The 19,180-nt window shown below is 38.0% G+C and overlaps 1 protein-coding gene across 1 annotated transcript; it reads left to right on the forward strand.

Annotated features, from left to right (window-relative positions):
* The first annotated feature begins 16,956 nt into the window (after window positions 1–16,956).
* LOC109255100 (olfactory receptor 1A1-like) lies at window positions 16,957–17,886 on the forward strand. The gene has a single exon (XM_019429515.2). The coding sequence runs from the start codon at window positions 16,957–16,959 to the stop codon at window positions 17,884–17,886; it is 930 nt and encodes a 309-aa protein (XP_019285060.2).
* The last annotated feature ends 1,294 nt before the right edge of the window (window positions 17,887–19,180 follow it).

Genomic DNA, 19,180 nt, shown 5'->3' on the forward strand with positions numbered 1-19,180 from the left:
GAAGAGACAATGAAGATATAGACAAAGAATCTAGATGCAAAAGTAATGAGGACATAGGAAAAATAGAATACAATAACTTTTATAACAATAAAGGATGCCTGTAATAAAAAGAGTGAAGGAGAGAGTGATTTTTTAAAAATTATTTGCACTTGGGGCAGATTTTCAAGGGTTCCTGTGGGACATCTCATGGAAGTATTAATAAATTGTACAATGAAGATACGAAACATCGCAGCAAAATTAACAGAGCATGAATCAGAGTGGAGTTGATACATGGAAAGTTTAGAAATAGATGAGATCATCTAGTGGACTCTTGTAGAATGTCTAAATTTCAAGAAAGTGCTCCATAATGGAGAATAAAGATTCTAGTGGAAGAAGAAATTTGTACAATCTTGACTGATGTCCCTGCAAGTCAGGCTATGTGTCTCTCTCAATGTGCTATCTGTCAAAGACCATTGCACTGTATATTTTCAGTGTATTGCAATTATACTCTTGAGTGGTCACACAAATACTTGTTTGGAAAAAAATGAAACAGTAGCCTTCATAAGGAACAAAGTGATGAGTGCTGCAAAGGAAGTTCAATATGCCATGTAGCCTCAGAAAAATTAAGAACTAAATATTTATTAAATTGGATATTCATTAAACATCAAAAAAAGTGTGTGCATATGTATTTTATATCACATATACAATTGTCTTTTTTAATATTCAAAACAGTCCTGCAACATAGATAATAATGGCCCTCTTTTACAGACAAGAAAACCAGATCTCTGAAAGGTGATGTGACTTACCTGATGTCTTTCAATTAGAAGGAACACATGAGGATTTTGAACCCAGCTTTCCCGATGCCTAATATGTTTCATTGATTCAACAGCTGGCCCATAGAGAAGATATGAAATACTAAGGAGAGATATCTAAGGAAGTCGGGATGTGTGCAGGAGACATGACCAAGATTTTGACAAATATTAGTCACAGCAATAGGTGAGCTACAGAGCAGAGGGGAGAAACACAGACTCACATAGATGGTATCAAACTTTATTATTCTTTGTGCTTTAAAAAGAATATTTATCATTACTTTCCTTTAGTTACGAAAATAATGAATTCTTATCTACAATTTATTGAGCAATTTTATGTGTCTGGCCTCATGTGAACCCCAACACGTGAAGTATTCACTTCATCTTCATGCTTTAAAGCAGGAGAGAGAAGTGGTCCTTTATCTAGGTTCCCATCCTCATCACCATCATTCAATACATCCAAATGTATCCAATGCCATTACAAAAAATGCCAAGGAATTCACAAAGACAGATGACAGTAATATAAATCACAGCTATCACGTTCTGTTCATGCCTCCGGTTTCCCAGGAGGTCATGGACATTGTTAAATGGTTTGGCACTGGGCCATGGGCCTGGGCAAAAAGCAGAGCAAAGGAAGTGTTTCTATTCTAACATTATGCCTTCCCTATCCTGAAGAAAGAGATAGCAAGATAGATATCCTCTGAGGACAGTTGGTCGTTCAGGCTTCAGAAAGGAAAAAACTTCCGAATCATTTTTAAAGCACGTGTACTAGTGATTTTAAAACCTGATAAATATTGCACAAAACTAAAACCACAGACGATATGGCTTGATGCAAAAATTCTCAAAAAATATGAGAAGGGGCCAATAAAACATTAAAAGAAGGCAATATCGTCACCACATGGAGCTTATTCCAGGAGTGCAAAGAATAATACACATTATGAAAATTTCAGTTAGGAAATTACATATTAGGAAAAATAATGGGAAAGCTTCAGATATTTAACAATATTCAAAACCCATTTCTCATTAAAAATCATCATTAATTGGAAAATCGATTGATGTTTCAGTAACATGATATTATATATATATATATCTCTATTAAAAAGCTAATTTCATAACGGGAGAAGGGAGGCATTTATCCTCAAGTCATGAGAAACATGAGGATGCTCATTGCTAAAATTCCTAGTTTTTTTAAGAGTTGAACATTCCTTTTTTTTTTCATTTTTATTAAAATTACTGTTAGTTAAAATACTGTGTAAGATTAGTTTAAGGTGTGCCATTTAGTGACTCAACACTTCCATACATCACCCAGTGCTCATCACAACAGGTGTACTCCTAATCCCTATCACCTATTTAACCATCCCCAACCCACCCCCCTTCTGGTAAACATCAGTTTGTTCTCTATAGTTAGAGTCTGTTTCTTGGTTTGCCCCTCTCCCCTCCCCCCCCCCCCCGTAGTTTGTTTTGTTTCTTAAATTCTCCGTATGAGAGAAATCATATAGTATTTGTCTTTTCTCTGACTGACTTATTTCAATTAGCATTTAAAATTCCTATTTAAAATTATATTTGAGGGGCACCTGCATGGCTCAGTCGGTTAAGCATAGGACTTTGGCTCAGGTCATGATCTCACAGTTCACGGGTTTGAGCCCCGTATCAAGCTCTGTGCTGACAGTTCAGAACCTGGAGCCTGCTTCAGATTATGTGTTTCCCTTTCTCTCTGCCCCTCCCCTGCTTGTGCTCTGTCTCTGACTCTCTCTCTCTCTCTCTCTCTCTCTCCCAAAAATAAATAAACATTAAAAAACATTTTTAATTATATTGAAGGATACACTTACTGCAATTCATCAAAAGCAGTGCTAAAGGGGAAATTAATAGATAAAACTGTGTACAGTAAAAAATAAGAATGATCTCACATCAATAACCTAACTTCACAACCTAAGGAACTAGAAAAAGAACACACTAAAACCCAAAGCTAGCAGAAAAAAGGAAATACAAAGATTAGAGCAGAGAGGGTTGGCTGGGTAGCTTAGTGGGTTAAGTTTCCAACTCTTGCTTCTGGCTCAGTTCACCGTCTCACATGGTGAGATCCAGCCCTGCCTTGGGCCTCACTAAGAAGTTTAAGTTCTCTCTCCCCCTCTCTCTCACCCTCTCCTCCCCCACTCTCTCTCTCAAAAAACAAAAAAAAAATTAGATCAGAGAAAAATGAAATAGAGAATAGAAAAACAATAGAGAAAGTCAATAAAACCAAAAGTTGGTCCTTCAAAAAGATCAACCAAATGACAAAAAATTAGTTGGATGGCCTAAGGAAAATAGAAGATTCAAATTTCTAAAATCAGAAATGAAAGTGGGGGCAGCGGGCCTTCACTGTGGGCAGGGCTAGTCAGCCAGGTGGATGCCGCTGCCCTTGGCCCAGCAGTGTGCCCCCCCGCCCCAGTGGCGGCAAGGCTATGCTGGAGGTTCAGAGGAAATGGGGCCAGTGGCTAGGTCCAGACAAAGTGGGAGGCTGCGGTCCTGAGGCCAGGGTTCAGGAGGAAAGCAGGCAAAAGAAGGGAGTGGTAGCCCTTCTCTCTAAAACAGAGAGAAGAGGCAAGTCTGTCAAGGGAAAAAGAAAAGTTACTGAAGCCTGAAGTGATGATCCAGTCATCACTTAAGCCACTTTTGGGAGAAAGAAGGCTTCAGAGACCTTGGGAGTTAAAGGCAGGGAGCCAGAAGAGTATTTTAAGTCGATGCAAAGCTCAGTAGTGAAATTACCTAGTGATCATCATCGTATTGAACACAGATCTTCACGGGAAGGCTCGAGCAATGAAGCTGAAGAAAAGAAGTTAGGCTGTCACAAAACAATAGTGATGACTGAGTACCATAACAGAAAGAAACTGAATCTTCAAGTAAAGAAAAATTGGATTCTAATATAAATTGTTTGTCTTCATTCAGTCTCTCTGGTAGAACCAACTTCAATGATTATAAAGGAACCTATAATCACTGATGATAAAAAGATGAAGTCAGAGGAACCTAGCAGAAGTGGGTCAGAAGTAGTTGTTTTGTTTTTGTTTTTTTTTTTTTCTGTTTGGTGCAAAAAGGTGATTTTATTAAAGCATAGGGACAGGACCTGTGGGCAGGAAGAACTGCACTGTAAGTGTGGGGGTGATGGATTTATGAGGGGGGGTGGGAAGAGGGAGTTCCTAAAAGGATTTTCATATGCTAAAGACTCACAGATTATTGGAGGGCTAGCTATTGTCAAGCTAAGGTTGTTTTTGCCTCTAGCAAAGCATTAACCTTAAGACTGTAGGGAGTTCCTGGGCACCTGGGTGGCTCAGTAGGTTAACCAACTGACTTTGGCTCAGGTCCTGATCTCCTGGTTCCTGGGTCTGAGCGTGGCATCAGGCTCTGTGCTGATGGCTCAGAGCCTGGAGACTGCTTCAGATTCTGTGTCTCCCTCTCTCTCTTCCCCTCCCCTGCTCATTCTCGGTCTCTCAACAATAAATAAACGTTAAAAGAACAAAAGACAGGAGGGAGTTCTATTGATGGGATTGTCTTTTTCTGATAAATTGGTGGACTCTTAACAGTTTAACCATTTGGGTTGTTTTGGTCCTTTCCTGTTTTTGGGTAGCCTGGAGTGTCCAAGGAATATCACACATATCCCACCCGCAGAAGGGTGAGGGGGGATTGCAGAGAGGGGTGTGCTAGCTTGTGCTTTGCCCCTTAGCCTGCCTCCTGCTCCCTCATCATATCCCCCTAGAACAATTTTGACCCTTAAATCTTTAAGGTTGTTGAAGGTGAAACGGAAAGTAATTTCTAATACCGCTGAAGATACTCAGCTAACTAATGTGACTCAAAATTCAGCAGGAAGTTAAAAAAAATTAGAGGGAATTTGACAAAACTTAATTTGACAGGGCTTCACAGTATGACCAGGAAGCAAATAGCTCTACAGGCAAAGTTATTCATTGAAAGGCATGTATTGCTGGGGCACCTGGATGGCTCAGTTGGTTGAGTGTCCAACTTTGGCTCAGGTCATGATCTCACAGTTCATGGGTTTAAGCCCCACATCAGGCTCCATGCTGACCACGTGAAGCCTGCTTCTGATTCTCTCTCTCTCTCTCTCTCTCAAAAATAAACTTAAAAAAAAAAGGCATGTATTGCTAAGCAAACACTTGTGGTTCCAGAATTGATTAAAATATTGAACACAGGACAGCTATTTTTAAAATTCCATCACTTAAGAATAACACAGAAAAAAGAAAAGAAATAAATGCCAGATCATGAGAGAGAGAAGCATATGGTTCCCTAGAACTTCTTGACAATTTACCTAGAGCAGAGTTAAGACAAAACAGGAGTAAAGAAAATATCTCCACAGGAACTTCAGGACCTCAATCATTGGGTATACAAAATAGTGTAACTCCAGTGCAAGCTAAGTCTGACTTGTGCAGCTGCAAGGATTCCTGTATTTCTCCAAGCTTTTAAAGCAAGGTAATGATAATAAACCATCTAACTACATCTCTGAACCAGGCAATATTGTTTTCAATAATGAAGCTGTTTCTCTCACAGTTGAAAGAAATACTTTTTCTTGTGATCTTGGGTGTATAGAAAAAAGGTCTGTCTTCTGCTCTAATGAACAAGAAACGTTCAAACCAGTTTCCTCTGAAGTTAGTGGCAGAGAAATGACTAAGAACTTCTCAGAATTTAAAATGGAGTTTCCAGATATTCTTAAAGCATATGAAGGTGATGTCCTCTTAATTGATGTCATTCAAGATGACCCACACCTTTCTGGGATCGCCAATGAAGGGCACTCATTTATTTCAATGGTTCCTATGATAAGCCAGGGCCCAGTATTTCTAAGCAGCACCAATCAACAGACTTTAAGCACATAGAACTTCCAGAAAAAAAGAACCAAGCGATGACGTGAGAGAACTTCCTATACTGGATCCTGCACTGATGAAGTCAGAGATCTGTGCTTCACTGTCAGCAGCAAAGAGAAAACATGATTCCAAAGATGAAAACATTTCCTTAGGGGAAATTACTAGTGAGACCTGTAAAAGCAAAAAACTGGGACAACTCAGTGAACACATAAAAAGTTCAGACTTGGATGAAAAGGAACTTTCATATATTAAATATATTCTTACATTACTTATCATCTGGGAAATACAAATCAAAACTACGAAGAGATACCAACTCATACTCATACTCAAAATGGCCAAAATTAACAACACAGAAATCAACAGACACTGGTGAGGATGCGGAGAAAGGAGAACCTTCTTGAACCGCTGGTGAGAATGTAAACTGTGCAGCCAATCTGGAAAACAGTATGGGGGTTTCTCAAAAAGCTAAAAATAGAACTACCCTACAACCCAGCAAGTGCACTGCTAGGTATTTACCCAAAGGATACAAAAATACAGATTTAAAGGGATACATGCACCCCAGTGTTTATAGCAGCATTATCAACAACAGCCAAATCATGGCAAGATCCCAAATGTCCATTGACTAATGAGCAGATAAAGAAGATGTGGTATTATGTATGTATATACATATGTATACCGGACTATTGCTCAACCATGAAAAGAATGAATTTTTGCCATTTGAAATGACATGGATGGAGCTGGGGAGTATTATGCTAAGCGAAATAAGTCAATCAGAGAAAGACAAATACTGTATGATTTCACTTACATGTGGAATTTAAGAAACAAAACAAATGAGTCCAAGGTTGGGGGAAAGAGAGGCAAACCATAAAACAGATTCTTTTTTTTTTTTTTTTTAATTTTTTTTTCAACGTTTTTTATTTATTTTGGGACAGAGAGAGACAGAGCATGAACGGGGGAGGGTCAGAGAGAGAGGGAGACACAGAATCGGAAACAGGCTCCAGGCTCCGAGCCATCAGCCCAGAGCCTGACGCGGGGCTCGAACTCACAGACCGCGAGATCATGACCTGGCTGAAGTCGGAGGCTTAACCGACTGCGCCACCCAGGCGCCCCATAAAACAGATTCTTAACTATAGAAAACAAACTGAGGGTTACTGGAGGGAAGGTGCACAGGAGGGTGGGCTAGATGGGTGATGGGTATTGAGGAGGGCACTTGTTTGTGATGAGCACTGGGTGTTGTATGAAGCCCTTCCCCATTTCAAGATTTAAAATTTTCTCCTGTATTTTCTCCTGGTGTTTTTCTGTTTTTTTTTTTTTTTCAATAAATTTGAATTTTTTATCTATCTAAATCTAAAATTTATCTTTGGAGAAAGGATGTAAAAACCATGTAACCTATAAAATTTTTTTGGACATGGCTTTTGTGCACTTTGCATTCTCCTAGCATAAGAAAATATCTAAAATATTTATGTTCACACCTGTTAATATCATAACTTATGGTTTCTGGTTTTGATATCATGCTTAGGCTTTCTCCACCCTCCAAATTACACAAATACCCTTTTATTTATTTTTGCTACTTCTGATATTTATTTTTCATATTGAAATTTTTTTTAACGTTTATTCATTTTTTAGAGACAGAGAGAGACAGAGTGTGAGTGGGGGACAGGCAGAGAGAGAGGGAGACATAGAATTGGAAGCAGGCTCCAGGCTCTGAATGGTCAGCACAGAGCCCAATGTGGGGCTCGAACCCATGAACCACGAAATCATGGCCTGAGCTGAAGTTGGATGCCTAACTGACTGAGCCACCCAGGTGCCCCTATTTTTTATATTTACATCTTTATTGAACCTAAAAAGTATTTTGACATATGGTGAGTTGGTACAAAGCTCATTTTCTATCCAGTTAACCAGACTGTTGTTCTACTGACATTTATTGAATCATTTCCTCATAAATTTCAAATGCTATCTTCAATATTTTCAAGTTTTTATGTATGGAACTATTCCTTTACTTCTCTTTTGTTTCATTGATTGCTCAGGTCCTTGTACTGATACCATATGGTCAATTATTTGAAAAATAAAAATAGCAAACAAAATAAAAATAAAACAAGGAATGCTTGCTTTAAAAGATACTAAGATGTGAGGTGCGTGGGTGTGGCTGAGTCGGTTAGCGTCCAACTTCAGCTCAGGTCATGAGTTTGAGCCCCCGTATGGGTCTCTGCTGTCAGCACAGAGCCCACTTCAGATTCTCTATCTCCCCTTCTCTCTCTCCCTCCCCCGCTCATTCTCTCTCTCTCTCTTTTTCTCTCTCAAAATAAGTATATAAATTTAAAAATAAATAAATAAGTAAAAATACTAAGATGTATTATAAATCTAAAATATTTTTGGTTGTTCTTATATTCTCCTAGAGTGCCTTAAACTCATGATAAAATAGTTTTTAAAATCTATAAATTAAGAATTACATCTTTACCTTTAATATTCTCATTCAGGAACATGGTATTCTTTTTATTTGTTAAAGTTTTATGTTTCTCAGTTGATTTTTGCAATTTTCTTCATAAGGATTAATAGTATATGCAGTGTGTATCATTATGTAATATGTGATTATGGACTTAAAAAAAAGAATAGTTGTTAAGAGAGTACCTTTCCAGAGTCCTCATCACAAGGAGAAAGTTTTTCCTTGCTTTCTTCTTGGTTTTTGTTATATCTCTGTAAGAAGATGTTAGCTGAACCTATTGTAGAGATTTTACAATATATGTAAATCCTACCATCATGCTGTATGCTTTAAACTTACACAGTAATTGGGGCGCCTGGGTGGCTTGGTCGGTTAAGCGTCTGACTTAAGCTCAGGTCACGATCTCATGGTCCGTGAGTTCAAGCCCCGCGTCGGGCTCTGTGCTGACAGCTCAGAGCCTGGAGCCTGTTTCAGATTCTGTGTCACCCTCTCTCTGACCTTCCCCTGTTCATGCTCTGTCTCTCTCTGTCTCAAAAATAAATAAACATTAAAAAAATAAATTAATTAATTAATTAATTAATTAAATAAAAAATAAAAAAAACTTACACAGTAATGTATATCAATTAATTCTCAATAAGACTGGAAAAAATTTTAATAATTAAAAATTGAATTTTTAAAAAATTGAAAAGACTAGACAGATATAAAGTGAGATATTAAAGGGTTATCTCAGCTCAAACAAAAATGAAAGTGGACGCATTACTACCAATTTTATAGAGATAAAAAAAGGATAGTAAGAGAGGATTATGAACAATTATATGCACAAATTTCTAGAAACACATAACCTACTAAGACTAGATTATGAAGAAACAAACAATCTAAATAGACCTATAACAAGTAAGGGCATTAAATCAGTAGTGAAAAATTTTCCAACAAAGAAAACCCGTGGACCTGAGGGCTTCACTGGTGAATTTTAACAAACATTTAAAGAAGAACTAATACCAATCATTCTCAAACTTTTCCAAAAATATGAAGAGGAGAGAAATTTCCTAACATTCTGTGAGAATACCAAAACAACCAAAGACACTACAAGAAAAAAAAAGAAAACTTCATACCAATATCCCTTATGAACAATGATCTAAAAATCCTCAACAAAACAGTAGCAAACAGAGTTCTGCAGCATATTAAAAGGTTTAGACACCATGACCAAGTGGAATTTACTCCTAAAATGCCAGGATCATTCCACACAGAAAAATTGATCTCCCTCTCTCCCACACCCCCAGGCCCTGATAAACCATCCTCTACTCTCTGTCACTATGACTGTGACTTTCCTGTAATACACATAGAAATGAGATCATTCAGTATTTGTCTCTATGTCTGGCTAATTTCACTGAGATCCCTTAGGTTCACTATTGTTATGTAAATGGAAGAATTGGCTTCTTTCTTGTGACTGAATAATATTCCATTAAATGCAGTGTATATGTGTGTGTGTGTGTGTGTGTGTGTGTGTGTGTGTATATATATATATATATATATATATATATATATATATCAGAGCTTGAACCCTGGAGACACATTCTCTAAGAAACCCTCTTGCCCATATCCTTCTAGAAAAGAACTCTGGGAAAGATTACTCTTGAGAACCACTGTCTCCTCAGGGCACAGCCATAGGAGTGTGTAATGAGTCTCAACAATTACTCTGACTACGGCCAGGATGAAGACCTGAGGGAGTCACGTTTCAAGAGATGTTATAACCTGGTAAAGAATTCCTAATTTTCTCTATTCTATGACCACCTTGCTTCCTGAGGAGGAAGCTAGAGTTCCCGTCTTCATGGCCCATCTAGAACAGTCATTCCTTCTGCTCTATCATTAGGAAACTCGAGGCTCTTTTGTCCAAACAATCCAAGTCCTAGCTCCTTCACCTCAAGTGCAGAGGACCAGAGACCCACTCTTCAGGCCTACTACTGACCCTTTCTGCAGCATGCCTGCCTCCCCAGGGAGGAATGTTCACAAGTGCTTCAGCAGCTGGCTGTGAACTTCCCACTCGTGGAAGAGGAGTGAAGGCCACAGGACCAAAACCCCTTTGACAGCATCTGAGCTGACTCCTCAATAGGAGGTGTGAATGTTGTGGAAAAGGGTCTTTATGACAGTGACAAATCAAGGATAGATAGCCAGCAACTGCACTACCTGCATTAGCTCCTTTGAGCCTCACATAACCTCCAAAGGTAAGGTATTTTTGTCATTTTATCAGGTGAAAAATGGTGAATTGAATTGCCTAAAGTCACACAGAGATGTAGTAGCAAAATTAGGACTCAAACCTTGGCTCCAGAACCCAAGTTCTCAAGATCAGATGGCTAAAAAAAGCAAAGAGAAAAACGGCAACCCTTTCTCTCTGATAATTCTCCTTGGGCTTAGTCCAAGAAAACAGGATGAGGAAGGGGCATTTGTTTGGTTATATTAGTTCTGCACTCTCTCCATCTCCTGAATTTATAGTGTGTATGTGCATTCATCATCATCAAGAAAAGCTACAAACCCTCCTTTTACTCCCACATACAATGGTGCATACTCATTGGCCCCTTCAGGAAATTATGTTATTTCATTGGCAAAGTAGCAAAGAGTTGAACTTTGAGAAGTCTCAAAGCACTTAGAGGATGTCCAGTTAGCATGTTTGCTGCTTCCAATGACCAGGGAAAGCATTTGGCCTCTTCTGTGCCTTCTAGACTCTCTTCACACCATTTTACTCATGTTACAGGCATTTCAGAGCACAAACACTTTCCAGAAAGGTGGTTTTAGTGACCCAATACTGCCCTAAACTCTGAGTTACTTCCTGTGAACTCAAGGCTCTTATTCTGCTTCTAGCATTCATGCTTTTGTACCTCCTAGCTCCTCGCCCTGGGGCCAAAAGTTTCTGTTACCTTTTTCTCCAAGGATTTTGCAGAAATCATTCTGCATTCTCTCCATGATGACACCCTGACATCCAGTTCTGAGTATCTCTATCCTCAGTCCCTGTGCTGAGAAACTTCTCTGCTCTAGTTCCCTGTTTCTCCAGTTCTCCCATTGATTATACCAACCACTTCTCTTCTGGTGTTACTTGCTCTTATGTTTTTTAGTTCTTTTTCATTTTATTATGTTGTGGTTTTCCTTGTACCAGATTATCATTCAAAATGTTGTCTTGTTTATCATTTAATGTATATATTCAAATACTTATGTTTATATTAAACGAAAGTTTGCATTTCTCCAGCATCAGAAACAGTGTGATTCACATCCACTATACTAATTCTTAGTATCTAATGAATAAATTAGAAATTCCTTGCATTGGTTAGAATGCTCCACAATATAAACCCGAACTTCTTTCTGTATTGAACACTCCCTGTCTTGTGCCTGTATTCTCAGCTCCTGACAAAAATGTGTAACATATCTCTTCCTAAACCATTTGTTCCTGAGTTTTTCTCCATGATAAGGAACTTCAAGTTCATCAGTTGGATGATGGGTAGTCAATGAGTGGTTTCAGAGACAGACACAATCACATTTGCATTTTATAAATATAATTTTGATTTCAGTAAGCAGATGTCTATATACACAAGCAGGATGAGCATCATAATGGCCCCTGGATTCCCTTTCCCAGTAGAAATAACTTCCATTTATTCTCAACCTCTTCACAAGGAACACATCCTATCTCCTACATTCACTGAAAAATGGACTTGAGCCACCCTGCGCTATGGCCACCCTCTTGACCCAATTACCATCCAACATGCAAAAATTCATTTTAAATCAAAATTATTTATTATTGTTAAAACATCAGAATAATTAATAATAACCTAACAAAAGTTCACCACCTGTATTTAGCATATGTAATAACTTGGTCTATATGCTACAAAGTTTTCTTAAAGCTTATTTATTTATTTTGAGAAAAAGAGAGAGAGAGAGAGAGAGAGAGAGAGAGAATCTCAAGCAGGCTCTCAGCACAGAACACAACACAGCTTGATCCCATGAACTGTGAGATCATGACCTGAGCCAAGACCAAGAGTCAGACGCTTAATGGACTGAGCCACCCAGGCACCCCTATGCTACAAAACTTTTAATGAAAAAAAGTATTACAGAAATAATTGAAACCTTTCTTTGTTCCCATCCAAAATTCATTTTTGTCCCTCTCACTCCAGAGGTAACTACAATTCTAGACTTGTTAGTATATTCCAATTAGGACTTATACTTTCACCATGTATTAAATTGCGCACATAATGTGTGATACAGAATATATCATTCAGTGACTTCCTTTTTTCCAGCCTATTTTTAAAAATTTGTCCAGGTGAATTCATTCACTTTTACTGAGGCACAGAATTTATTCATAAGAAAATTGCATAATTTTCTTATCTATTCCTCCATGGGTAGGCCATTTCCAAGTTTTCTATTGATACATCCTCATGGATGTCTTCAGGAACACAAATGCCAGACTTTTTCTAGGGTCTAATCTAGAAGTGGAATTGCTGAATCACATGTGTATGAATTCCAGCTTTCCTAGAGGTTGGCTAATTGTTCTCCAACGCCAATATTAACCTTCCCATTTCTTCCCAACACTTGAAGTTGTCATAGTTTTACACATCCCAAGATTAAAGATGTTAAATTGTCTTTTAATTCAGTTAAACATCTTTTATTTTCTTTCTTGGCCATACCAGCTTCCTCCTCTATGGCTGGCCTGTTCCAGCCTTTTTGCCCACTACTTCTTACAGTATTTTTGGTCCTTTTCTTATCAGTGTATAGGAAACCTCTGTTATTCTGAATATTAATCCTTTCTTAATTATGTGTGCAGCAAATACCTGTTTGCAGTCCATGACTTGCCTTTCCCCCTTTCTTATAAATGTCTTTTTCATATAAATGCTTTAAATTTAAAATAGCTTGAATAAATTTTCTTATGTTTTATATGCTTTGTGCCTGGTTTTAAAAAATCAATTCTTGGGGCACCCGGGTGGCTCAATCGGTTGGGCATTTGACTTTGGCTCAGGTCATGATCTCGCAGTCTGTGAGTTCAAGCCCTGCTTCGGGCTCTGTGCTGACAACTTAGAGCCTGGAGCTTGCTTCAGATTCTGTCTCCCTTTCTCTCTGCCCCTCCCCAGCTCGCACTCTGTTTCTCTCTCAAAAATAAAAGAAAAACATAAAAAAATAAAATAAAAATAAAAAACCAATTATTTTCCCCCAATCATAAACATATTTTCCTCTAAATATTTTTCCAGCTCTATTGAGATATGATTGACATACTACATTGTGTAAGTTTGAGCATAGCATGTTGATTTGATATGTTTACATATTCCTCTAAATACTTTGAAGTTTAGCTTTTTACAATTAATCTTTAGGAATTATTTTCAGTACTGTCTTCATTATATGGGTATCCCCATATACAAAATGGTCAGTCCATCCTTTCTCTGCCCATTTCTAAATCAACCTATGTTATATCCTAACTCCTAATAAACACTTGTCCTATGTCTGGACTCTCTAGTCTGGCACATAGGTCTATGTTTCATTCCCTACACCAATACTACTCTTTGAATTATAATAGTAAATCATTTGATGACTGATATGGTAATTAATACCTTTTTATTCTATATACTCAAATTATATTTGCTCTTCATGCTTCCTTATTGTTCTGCATGCTAAATTCAAGTTTAACAGAAATCTGTGGTATTTTGATTAGGATTGCATCCTATTCATAGATTAATCAGAGGAGAACTGACATGTTTCTCATAGTTAAGTCTTGTCATTAACATTGCTTATCTTTCCATTTTCTTTAGGTATTCCTTTTTTGTTCTTCATAGTATTATAACTTTTTTCACTAGTTGGACTTCTTTTTTAGGATTATCTAGATTCCTTAATATTTTCTATTGCTGATTGTGAATGAGGAGTCTTTTTTAAAATTATAAATTTAATTTATTACTATTTAAAAATAAGTAGAGGCGCCTGGGTGTCTCAGTCGGTTGAGCATCTGACTTTGGCTCACGTCACAATCTCATAGTTCATGGGTTTGAGCCCCGCGTTGGGCTCTGTGCAGACAGCTCAGAGCCTGGAGCCTGCTTCAGGTTCTGTGTCTCCCACTCTCTGTGTCTCTGCTCCTCCCCTGCTCACACTCTGTCTCTCTCTCTCTCAAAAATAAGCATTTTTTTAATTACAAAAAAAAATATGTATAGTATTGATTGTGTTTAATATTGGTTTATACCAAGCAAACTTGTCAATAACTCTAGAGGTTCCCTTGGGAATCCTTGATTGATCCAGAGATTTCCATGAGTTTTCTTTGCAGACAATCAAATATGACATCATTGTAGTGTTTTATGCACAGGACTCAAATTAGCTCTCTACATTATGTATATCTGTGACTGCATCTCCTGAACCAAAAGGGAATTAACACACCAGAATCCAGCCGTTGGGGCCTTATTTGTGGTTGGAAACCTGAAGGGGCTATAGTAGTTTCAACTATGACTTATAACACTTGTTCTGAGTTTCCTTCTTATTTCTCATACCTAAGTATTCCCATTTATTCCCTTTAGATTTTGATATATACTTTTTTTTTTTTTTTAGTTTTAAAACTTATCTAGAATTTCTATGTGTTTTAACTGGAATGGGACTTGTCAATATTAGCTTAATCCTCCATGTTGCCAAAAGCCCCACCTCTGAAACGTTATAGGCCACATGAAATACCATAGTCTCTTAGCACCTTTAGCTTCACTGAAACCTCTGAACCCTTGTATATTATGTGTGAAGGTAGGGAAAGGCATTTCAAAAGAGAAAACCAACAAAGACTTTTTTAAGTACATCATATTTGGGGAACAATTAATGAGAACTGCTTTCCCTGTACCTAGCATATAATTCACACAGGCACTATAGGAGACATTAAGAATTAGTGGTTAAATTAAATATAGATTGAATTGGGTCACCTGGGTGGCTCAGTTGGTTGCCTGACTCTTGATTTCAGCTCAGGTCATAACCTCACATTTCGTGGGATCAAGCCCCACATCAGGCTCTGTGCTAATAGCACAGAGCCTGCTTGGGATTCTCTCTCTCCTTCTCTCTCTGCCCCTACCTCCTCTCATGCTTGCTCTCACTCTCTCTCTCTCAAAATAAATAAATAAACTTTAAAAAAGATAGATAGATTGATTGATTGATTGACTTAGTTCATTAATGGAGTAGAGTGCTCTTTAGAAAATTTAGTGATTTATTTAGGATACCTTGAACCACAATAACAAAGAGATCACAAAACATATAATGGTTTCAATGGAATAAAAGTTTATTTCTCTCCTACATAATAGTTCCTGTATGTTTCCTTGGTTCTCCACTGAATGTGGAGAACTAAGAACACAGGTTCATCCCACCGTGTGATGCCACCAACCCATTCAGCCTACTGGCCATTTCCATCTAGTTGGAGGAAGTCCAGAACTGGAATGCATGGATTGTGATGCATTGGCTAAAATTCAGTCACATGAACACACCTCAGTGCAAGGGAGAGTGGGAAACATAGTTTAATTGTGTGTCCATGAAGATGTGAACAACAAGGATTTGAACAAGAAACTAGTAGTCTCTGCCATCATCAGTATGCCTCAGTGCAAGCGACTCAAAGAACAGAGAATCTGTACTCAAGTAATTAAGACAGCATTACAAAGTTTCAGGTAGAAAATGATGACGATCTCTGCTGAAGCACTGAAAGTATAAGTAGAAAAATTGAGTTATGTAAGAATTATTTTAAATGAAAAATCAACAAGATGTAGAAGTGAGAGATAAACCGAGTGAGTGTGCTTCTGAATCTCCCATATGTGAGGAACCCCAAAAATAAACCTTGATTTAACCCAACAAATATTGAGTGCACACAGTGAACAACTTTCTATAATGACCTCTCTAGGGTTATTAACATAAGCAAAGTATGATTTTCCTCCTCAAATAAGCTTACAAACCACTTAGGTTGTAATGTGCAGAGTATAGTGTTTGGACAGACATGTTTGCAGGATAGCTGAGTGTAGAAATATGGGAAAGAGAGATCAAGCCTACAGGTATGGATCTGACAGTTTACTTACTAAGCAGTAGTTGAAATGAGTATGGAGTTGGATGGCTCAACAAAAGAAATAATAAAGGAAGAGAAGAGAAAAGCTTTGTGATTATCGATATTAGAGAATTTTCTAAAGAGATACATTCTTTCAAAAGAGGGGATGAAATTCTTCTCTGAAAATGGACAGTTGGGGAGAAAACTCACTAGGCTTGTTATTTCTAGGAGTGAAACCCCGTGATTCTGGTGATTTACAATCATCCAATGTCAGCATAGACACCTGCTACTTCCTGGGCTCTAGGATCAGTATTAGTTTGGCCATTGGAACAATTCCTAATTTCATGGCTGGTCCTTGTAATAACACAAAGATTCCAAAATGCTTTCCTTCCTTTGTCATGTGTAATTTTTAAAAAAATGCGTGTGATTTTTGGCTTTTCCATTACATAAAGTCCCTGAGAGTGGACTATGTCTTACATGTTGAAGAAGTGGATTTAAAAGTGTATTTTGCACATATTTGTGTTTTTCCATAAGCTTAGCAAAGTATCTAGCACATACAATATAAAAAGTTTTTGTGAATTGATTAAATCCTAGGTGTTTGAGTGATGGTTCTGGGATAGAGGAGTATTGGTATCTTTGATTCACACAGTTCTCACTTCTTAAACATGAGTGTCAAGGGCTAAATGTTGATCAGTACCACTGAACAAAAAGGATATTTTCCCACAAATGTGGGCTGTCTCTGGGTTTAGTAAACTCGTCCTTAAGATTACTGGTCACTTAATAAAAACTGGTGGGTAAGAAAGATCAATACATTCGTGGCAACTCCAAAATAATTCTGAATTCCTCTCCCTCTTTCTTAACAAAGGAGCCATGAGGGAAAACAACCGATCCTCTACCCTGGAATTCATCCTCCTGGGAGTTACTGGTCAGCAGGAACAGGAAGACTTCTTCTTCATCCTCTTCCTGTTCATTTACCCCATCACATTGATTGGAAACCTGTTCATCATCTTGGCCATTCACTCTGACATTCACCTTCACATCCCCATGTACTTTTTCCTTGCCAACCTCTCCTTTGTTGACATCTTATTCTCCTCTGTAACCATCCCCAAGATGCTAGCCAACCATCTCTTGCACAGCAAAGCCATCTCCTTTGGAGGATGCCTAGCACAGTTGTATTTTATGATTGCCTTAGGTAACACAGATAGTTATATCCTGGCTGCGATGGCATATGATCGTGCCGTGGCCATCAGCCGCCCACTTCATTACACAACAATTATGAGCCCACGGACTTGTGTCTTGCTAGTTGTTGTGTCGTGGGTGGTTGGAAATGTCAATGCCTTCCCGCACACTCTGCTCACATCCAGTCTGTCCTTCTGTGGCAATAAAGAAGTAGCCAACTTCTACTGTGACACTATCCCTTTGCTCAAGCTCGCCTGTTCTGACATCCGTTTTAATGTGAAGGTGATGTACCTAGGGGCTGGTGTTTTCTCTGTACCCTTACTATTCATCATCATCTCTTATATTCAGGTCTTTTCCACAGTCCTGAGGGTTCCATCCACCAAGGGTGTGCTCAAAGCCTTCTCTACCTGTGGTTCCCACCTCACTGTTGTTACTCTATATTATGGGACAGTCATGGGCATGTATTTCCGCCCTCTGTCTAGTTACAGCCTAAAGGATGCAGTGGTAACTGTTATGTACATGACAGTGATCCCAATGTTAAATCCTTTCATTTATAGCCTGAGAAATCAGGACATGAAAGCTGCCCTGGGGAAACTCTTCAGAAAAAGACTCTCCTCATAACCAATGTGAAGTCATATTGGACAGTCAATTAGAGTCACCAATTAGGTGCATTTGGAAATCTAGCTCCAATGTCTTACTCCACCAAGAAGCCACCTTTGTCCTTCCCACGTGGAAATTCCTCTTCTCTGAAATCTTATGATACATCTTATAAAATTATCACTTTGCACACATTATTGTCCTTTTAGCAGCACAGGAATATTTGGGTCATGTCCTAGATAAGCTACAATGATCAGGGTAAAATTGAGAAAGTCTGAAGCTCTGCTTCTATAGAAACATGAACATGAACATGAACATATTAGGAATGATACTATCTGTCCCACCATGGTCACAGGGTGTGAGGATCACAATAGTCCATGATTTAAAAGCTATAAATCACTGGGGCACCTGGGTATCTCCGTTGGTTAAGCGTCCAACTTACGCTCAGGTCATGGTCTCATGGTTTGTGGGCTTGAGTCCCCCATCAGGGTCTCTGCTGTCAGCACAGGGCCCGCTTCCGATCCTCTGACCACTCTCTCTCTGTCCCTCCCCTACTGGTTTCTCTCTCTCTCTCTCTCTCTCTCAAAATAAATTAATAAACTTAAAAAAAGTTTATAAATCACTATTCAAATGTCAGGTTTTTTTACTATTATGCTAATTGCCCCTACTATGCTTGTAAGCCTCTGAGGGAAAGAACGGTCTTAAAATACCACTGTACCTCTTTCACAGTCTTGTTCATATAAAGCATATACTGATTATACAAAGCTTATAATGATTCTTGGTGGAAAGTGAGATGAACAAATGAAAATATTGCTGTCAGAATTATAATCTGATAATAGAAATAATCAGACTAGACATTATTTACCCATCTGGTAAAATCTTTAAAGGAAATGACCTGGGTAGATGTTTTTGTTCTTATTGTGTTATTGATTAAACTAGACTGTGTCTAAAGAGCGTAAGATTTTTTCCTAAAATCATGCCAAAATGACACTCATTGAGTTCTTGTATTTTAACATAAAAAAATTCTGATTTAATTAATTATAGTATGAAATAAAGTTACATAAAATTGTTCATCACTATTAATAATCAGGGTGCCAAATAAATGAAGAAAAAAGAGCAATATCAAAATATGTGACTTTTTTCTCCAGTATGGCCCAGGGAAGATGAGACTTTGATTCTGGATGATCAGCCCTGATATATGTAGGTGATAGTTCCTAAACAGAGACAGTTAATCCAACAGGTCCTAAATAACCAATAAGGAACTCCCCTACTTATGATTTGATCCTGTTCATGAGGAAATTATAAATTTTTTTCAAAA

Source organism: Panthera pardus, unplaced genomic scaffold, assembly GCF_024362965.1.
Source record: "Panthera pardus isolate Hobbes unplaced genomic scaffold, ASM2436296v1 HiC_scaffold_3, whole genome shotgun sequence".
NCBI classification, from domain to species: domain Eukaryota; kingdom Metazoa; phylum Chordata; class Mammalia; order Carnivora; family Felidae; genus Panthera; species Panthera pardus.

What these genes read in the sequence shown, in the direction of transcription:
- LOC109255100 (XM_019429515.2), top strand. Translation starts at nt 16,957, where the DNA reads ATGAGGGAAAACAACCGATCCTCTACCCTGGAATTCATCCTCCTGGGA.